General features: G+C 41.1%; 1 protein-coding gene across 1 annotated transcript; it reads left to right on the forward strand.

Annotated features, from left to right (window-relative positions):
* The first annotated feature begins 3,930 nt into the window (after positions 1 to 3,930).
* On the forward strand, positions 3,931 to 5,663 carry LOC122891103 (keratin, type I cytoskeletal 15-like). The gene is given in 2 exon segments (XM_044226538.1): positions 3,931 to 4,380; positions 4,383 to 5,663. Coding segments are annotated over 2 exon segments (1,407 nt in total). The 5' UTR covers positions 3,931 to 3,959; the 3' UTR covers positions 5,369 to 5,663.
* The last annotated feature ends 1,485 nt before the right edge of the window (positions 5,664 to 7,148 follow it).

Genomic DNA, 7,148 nt, shown 5'->3' on the forward strand with positions numbered 1-7,148 from the left:
AAGGTGATAAACTGGAATTATAAAAAATACTTAATCTAAAAATAAAGCAGAAAAGTAGGAAAAGGGCAACAAAGGACAGACAAGACAAAAAGAAAACAAATAGCAGGTTGGTATATTAAATCAAACCATATCAATATTTGTGATAAATGAAAATGTCTAAATATCCCAATTAAAAGGCAGAGATTACTGGGTTAGGTTTAAAAAGCCAGACCTAGCTATATGTAGTCTACAAAAAGCCACTTTAAATGTAAAGACATGATTATGTTAAAAGTAAAAGGGTGGAAAAGTACTATGATAACACTAATCAAAAGAAAGATCGAGTGGCTATATTAACATCAGTCACAAATTTCAGAGCAAAGAATTTAATATTACTAATTGTCATTTAATAATAATATGGGTCAATTCATCAAGAGGACATAACAATTCTTTTTTTTTAAGTGGGTCAAGTAATACAGCACAAGAAATGCTCCTTTTACTGCCCATCCACAAGGAAACTTTGTTTTTTAACAGCTCCATTAGGAGACAATACACAAACTATAAAATTCATCCATTTAAAGCATACAATTCAGTGTTCTTTAGTGTGTTCGCACAGTTGTGTAACTACCAGTACAGTCTAAGTTTTAGAACATTTTTGTCTTCCCAGAAAGAAACTCCATACTCAAAAGCAGTTCCTGTGTTCCCCAGTCACACTCCTCAGCGCTAGGCCACCACTAATCTACTTTCTGTCTCTGGAATTTTACCTATTCTGGACATTTAAAAAAGAATTTTTTTATAAACATATATTTTTATCCCCAGAGGTACAGGTCTGTGAATGGCCAGGTTTACACACTTCACAGCACTCAGCATAGCACATACCCTCCCCAATGTCCATAACCCCACCCCCTTCTCCCAAGCCCCCTCCCCCCAGCAACCCTCAGTTTGTTTTGTGAGATTGAGAATAACTTATGGTTTGTCTCTCTCCCAATGCCATCTTGTTTTATTTATTCTTCTCCTACCTCCTTAACCACCCATGTTGCATCTCCACTTCCTCATTTCAGGGAGATCATACGATAGTTGTCTTTCTCCGATTGCCTTATTTCGCTAAGCATGATATGCTCTAGTTCCATCCATGTCGTCGCAAATGGCAAGATTTCATTTCTTTTAATGGCTGCATAGTATTCCATTGTGTATATATACCACATCTTCTTGATCCATTCATCTGTTGATGGACATCTAGGTTCTTTCCATAGTTTGGCTATTGTAGACATTGCTGCTATAAACATTCGGATGCACGTGCCCCTTTGGATCACTACATTTGTATCTTTAGGGTAAATACCCAGTAGTGCAATTGCTGGGTCATAGGGTAGTTCTATTTTCAACATTTTGAGGAACCTCCATGCTGTTTTCCAGAGAGGTTGCACCAGCTTGCATTCCCACCAATAGTGTAGGAGGGTTCCCCTTTCTCTGCATTCTCGCGAACATCTGTCATTCCCTGACTTGTTAATTTTAGCCATTCTGACTGGCGTGAGGTGATATCTCATTGTGATTTTGATTTGTATTTCCCTGATGCCTTGTGATATGGAGCACTTTTTCCTGTGTCTGTTGGCCATCTGGATGTCTTCTTTGCAGAAATGTCTATTCATGTCTTCTGCCCATTTCTTGATTGGATTATTTGTTTATTAGGTGTTGAGTTTGATAATTTCTTTATAGATTTTGGATACTAGCCCTTGATCTGAGATATCATTTGAAAATATCTTCTTCCATTCTGACGGTTGTCTTTTGTTTTGTTTTGTTGACTGTTCCTTTGCTGTGCAAAAGCTTTTGGTCTTGATGAAATCCCAATAGTTCATTTTTGCCCTTGCTTCCCTTACCTTTGGTGATGTTCCTAGGAAGATGTTGCTGCGGCTGAGGTCGAAGAGGTTGCTGCCTGTGTTCTCCTCAAGGATTTTGATGGATTCCTTTCTCACATTGAGGTCCTTCAGCCATTTTGAGTCTATTTTCATGTGTGGTAAGGAAATTTTCATTTTCATTTTTCTGCACGTGGCTGTCCAATTTTCCCAACACCATTTGTTGAAGAGGCTGTCTTTTTTCCATTGGACATTCTTTCCTGCTTTGTCAAAGATTAGTTGACCATAGAGTTGAGGGTCTATTTCTGGGCTCTCTATTCTGTTCCATTGATCTATGTGTCTATTTTTGTGCCAGTACCATGCTGTCTTGATGATGACAGCTTTGTAATAGAGCTTGAAGTTCAGAATTGTGATGCAACCAACTTTGGCTTTCTTTTTGAATATTCTTTGGCTAATTCGAGGTCTTTTCTGGTTCCATATAAATTTTAGGATTATTTGTTCCATTTCTTTGAAAAAAAATGGATGGTATTTTGATAGGAATTGCATTAAATGTGTAGATTGCTTTAGGTAGCATAGACATTTTCACAATATTTATTCTTCCAATCCAGGAGCATGGAACATTTTTCCATTTTTTTGTGTCTTCCTCAATTTCTTTCATGAGTACCTTATAGTTTTCTGAGTTAGATTCTTAGCTTCTTTGGTTAGGTTTATTCCTAGGTATCTTATAGTTTTGGGTGGACATAACAATTCTAACATTAATGCATCTCTCAGTGTGTTTTTTCCTACACCACCAGAAATTCTCTGACACCAGCTGTTATCCTATAAACCAGCTTAATTCAACTATCTACCCAGAGATTATGTCAGATCCCACAGGTTAAGGGTTTAGTCCCATGAGCCTGGCTCCCCACAACACAGTCTTTAGACATCATGTAGGCTTCTGACCAATAGGCTATAAATCAGAATTTCCTTCTTGGATTCAATTAATTTGCTTGAAAAGCTAACAGCACTCAGGGAAACATCTCACTGACTAGATTACTGCTCTAATATAAAAGGATAGAACTCAGAAACAGCCAGATGCATAGGGCAAGGCCTGGGGAAAGGAGCATAAAGCTTCTATGTCTTCTCTGAGTGTGCCACTCTCTCAGTACCTATATGTGTTCACCAACCTGGAAGCTCTCCCAGCCTCTTCCTTTGGGTTTTTATGGAGGCTTCATTACACTGGCATGATTAATTAAATAATCAGTTATTGGCAATTAATTCAACCTCCTGCCCTCTTCCCTCCCCAGAGTCAGGGGGTGGGACTGAAAGTTCCACCCCCTCAATTCACAGGGTTGGTTCCCTTGACAACCCATCCATAGGTTACCTAGGGACTTTCCAAAAGTTGCCTCATTAACATAACAATAAACACCTTCGTTGCTCACATCACTTAGGAAATTCCAAGGGTTTTATTAGTTCTGTGCCTGGAGGAGCAGGGACAAAGACTAAATACTATTTCCTATTATAAATCATAGTATTACAAACCATTAACAGCTCAAAGCACACAAAGCAAAAACTGATAGAATTGCAAGGAATATAGACAAACTCACAACCATGGAGATTTCAATGCCTCTCAATAGCTGATAGAACAGGTAGACAGAAAATCAGTAAGAATACTGTAGACTTCAATGCTGCTAACCCACTAGATCTAATTGACATCATAGAGCATTAAAACCAATAATAGTAGAAAACACATCTTTTTCGGATGCATACAGAACATTTACAAACTATATTCTGGGCCATAAAACAAATGTCAGTAAATTTAAAAGGATTCATATAATACAAAGTATGTTTGCTGATCACAGTGGAATTAAATTATATATTGATAATAGAAACCTAGATAATCCTCAAATGTTTGAAAATTAAATAAGCCATGTCTAAATCACCCATGGGTTAAAGAGAAAATTTGAACTAAAAGAAAATGAAAGCATAGCATACCAGACTTTAAGAAGAGAACTTAAATACTTATGGGGGTACTTAGTACTTGAGGGGAAATTTATAGCACTGAACACCTACATTAAAAAGAATGGTCATTGAGCCCGGCCTCCTCCTCGCCAGCGCTTCTGTGCTTGCTGAGAACTCCCCAGCCACCCAGCCATGAGCACCACATTTCTGCAGACCTCTTCCTCCACCTTTGGGGGTGGCTCTACCAGGGGGGGCCCCCTCCAGGTTGGGGGAGGCGGCTTCGGTGGGGGGAGTCTCTGTGGGGGCGGTGGAAGCCGCACTATTTCGACTTCTTCTGCTAGGTTCGTCTCCTCGGGGTCAGGAGGGGGCTATGGGGGCGGCATGAGCTGCGGCTTCGGTGGAGGGGCTTGTAGTGGTTTGGGGGGTGGCCTTGGAGGTGGCTTTGGTGGGGGTTTTGGTGGTGGCTTCGGTGACTACGGTGGTGGCAATGGCGGCCTCCTCTCTGGCAATGAGAAGATCACCATGCAGAACCTCAACGACCGCCTGGCCTCCTACCTGGAGAAGGTGCGGGCCCTGGAGGAGGCCAACACAGAGCTGGAGGTGAAGATCCGGGACGGTACCAAAAGCAGAGCCCCAGCAGCCCGGAGCGGGACTACAGCCCCTACTTCAAGAACATTGAAAAAAAAAAAAAAAAAAAAAAAAAAAAGAACATTGAGGAGCTCCGTGACAAGATCCTGGCGGTCACCATTGACAACAACCGGGTCATCCTGGAGATTGACAACGCCCGGCTGGCGGCGGACGACTTTAGGCTCAAGTACGAGAAAGAGCTGGCCCTGCGCCAGAGCGTGGAGGCTGACATCAACGGCCTGCGCCGGGTGCTGGACAAGCTGACCTTGGCCAAGACCGACTTGGAGATGCAGATTGAGGGCCTGAACGAGGAGCTGGCCTACCTGAAGAAGAACCATGAGGAGGAAATGAAGGAGTACGGCAGCCAGCTGGCCGGCCAGGTCAACGTGGAGATGGACGCGGCCCCAGGCGTGGACTTGACCCGTGTGCAGGCTGAGATGAGGGAGCAGTATGAGGCCATGGCGGAGAAGAACCGACGGGATGCCGAGGCCTGGTTCTTCAGCAAGACAGAGGAGCTGAACAAGGAGGTGGCCTCCAACACAGAGATGATCCAGACCAGCAAGACAGAGATCACAGACCTGAGGCGCACGATGCAGGGGCTGGAGATCGAGCTGCAGTCCCAGCTCAGCATGAAAGCCAGGCTGGAGGGCTCACTGGCCGAGACGGAGTGCCGCTACGCCACACAACTGCAGCAGATCCAGGGGCTCATCAGCAGCTTGGAGGTCCAGCTGAGCGAGCTCCGCAATGAGATGGAGTGCCAGAACCAGGAGTACAAGACGCTGCTGGACATCAAGTCGCGGCTGGAGCAGGAGATTGCCACCTACCACAGCCTGCTGGAGGGCCAGGATGCCAGGATGGCTGGCATTGGCTCCAGAGAAGCATCCCTGGGAGGCAGTGGCGGTGGCAAAGTTCGCATCAATGTCGAGGAGACAGTGGACGGGAAGGTGGTTTCTTCTCGCAAGAGAGAGGTCTGAGTGCCCGGTGTAGCAGAGATGTCCCTCGTTACCTCCCCGCTTCCCAGGCTGAGTGGAGGACTGGCTAGAGGGGCCAGAAGAGCAAACCCTAGTCCCTGCTTTCAAAGGGTCAAGCTCTCTTTGTTGAGTGCTCCCCCTCCCACTTCCCTCCAGATCTCCCCATCTGCTTTCGAGCAGCGATGGGCAGGAAGCGGCTGGATTGTGTAACAAGGTTGTTTGTGCCATGTGTGTCCATGCAATAAAGAATTGCTTTTCCTTTTGCAAAAAAAAAAAAAAAAAAAAAATGAAAAAAAAGAATGGTTATTAATTGATGACTTCAGCTTATACTTTAAACAGAGTAGGTGTAAGAAAGGAAATAAAGTGAATCAAAGAAACAGAAAACAGAAAAATAGGGAAAAGCAATGAAACCAAAAGATGGTTTGTTGAGCAGATCAATACAATCTTTAGCCTGACTGATCAGGAGAAAAGGCACAAATTACCAAGGAATGAGAGAGGGAAGATTACTATAGGTTCTACAGATATTAAAAGGATAATAAGAGAATATTATATGCCAAAATTCAATGACTTAGATGAAATGGACAAATTTCTTTTTTTTTTTAGTTATTTGAGAGACAGAGAGCATGAGCAGCATGAGGAGGAGAAGGGGAAGCGGACTTCCTGCGGGACAGGGAGGCTGATCTGGGAATTGATCCCAGGCCCCCTCAGAATGGGCAAATTTTTTAAAAGACAAACTACCAAAACTCACTCAAGAAAAACAGAATGTAAAATTTTACATTTCCAAAATGGAAAACATTTTAGCAGTTTCTTTAAAAGCAAAACATCTATCAGTTCACCCAACCATTTCATTCTTAGGAATTTATTCAAAAGAAATGAATTTGGTCTAAAATTTATACCAAATCTAGTAACTATATTTGTTAAAGCCCTAAATGGGAAACAACATTAACAGTTGAATGAATAAACAAATGTGGTATATCCATATAATAGAATATTATTCAGTTAAAAAAAAAAAGATTGAACTATTGGTATATGCTGTAACATGAATATGAATCTCTAAGTGAAAACTAAACAAAGCACATGCTATAAATTTATTTATATAAAATTCTAGAAAACGCAATTAATTTATTGTGACAGAAAACAGGTCATCGATTGCCTGGGAATGGAGGGATGGAAAGAAGGAATTACAAAGAGGCAGAAGCATTTTGGGATGATAGAACTGTCAGTTACCTTGTCTTATTATTTTGTGGGTGTATTCAACACAAAATGAACTACTGTATACTTCAAATACATGCAGTTTATTGTGTGTTGATTATACCTCAATAAAGCTGTCATAAATTGTTTTTAAGTGAGGGCAAAATGAAACCATTTTGGACTATCAAAAGCATAATTTGTCATGATCAGACCAAATTTGTCATGATCAGACCATAAGATACACCAAAGGAAATTTCTTCAGCCCAAAGGAAAATTATACCATAAACCCAGATCTATAAGAAGAAATGAAAAGCACCAAAAAATAATAATTATATGGGTAAGTAAGAATATTTTACCCATGTTTAATTTTTTAAAAAGAGAATTTAAAAATAGAACATAAGTAAATCTTTAAAAAAAAATGATTGAAGCAAAAACAATGTATCGTGACATAATATGTGGAACATGTATGATAATAAAACACAAAAGACTGGAAAGGAGAAATAAAACAAGACTGTTGTGAGGTTTTCATATTATATTATGTATATTATTTCTAATAGACTACAGCAAAGTAAAGATATGTACTGTAAATCAT

This window comes from Neovison vison, chromosome 12, assembly GCF_020171115.1.
Source record: "Neovison vison isolate M4711 chromosome 12, ASM_NN_V1, whole genome shotgun sequence".
NCBI lineage: Eukaryota > Metazoa > Chordata > Mammalia > Carnivora > Mustelidae > Neogale > Neogale vison.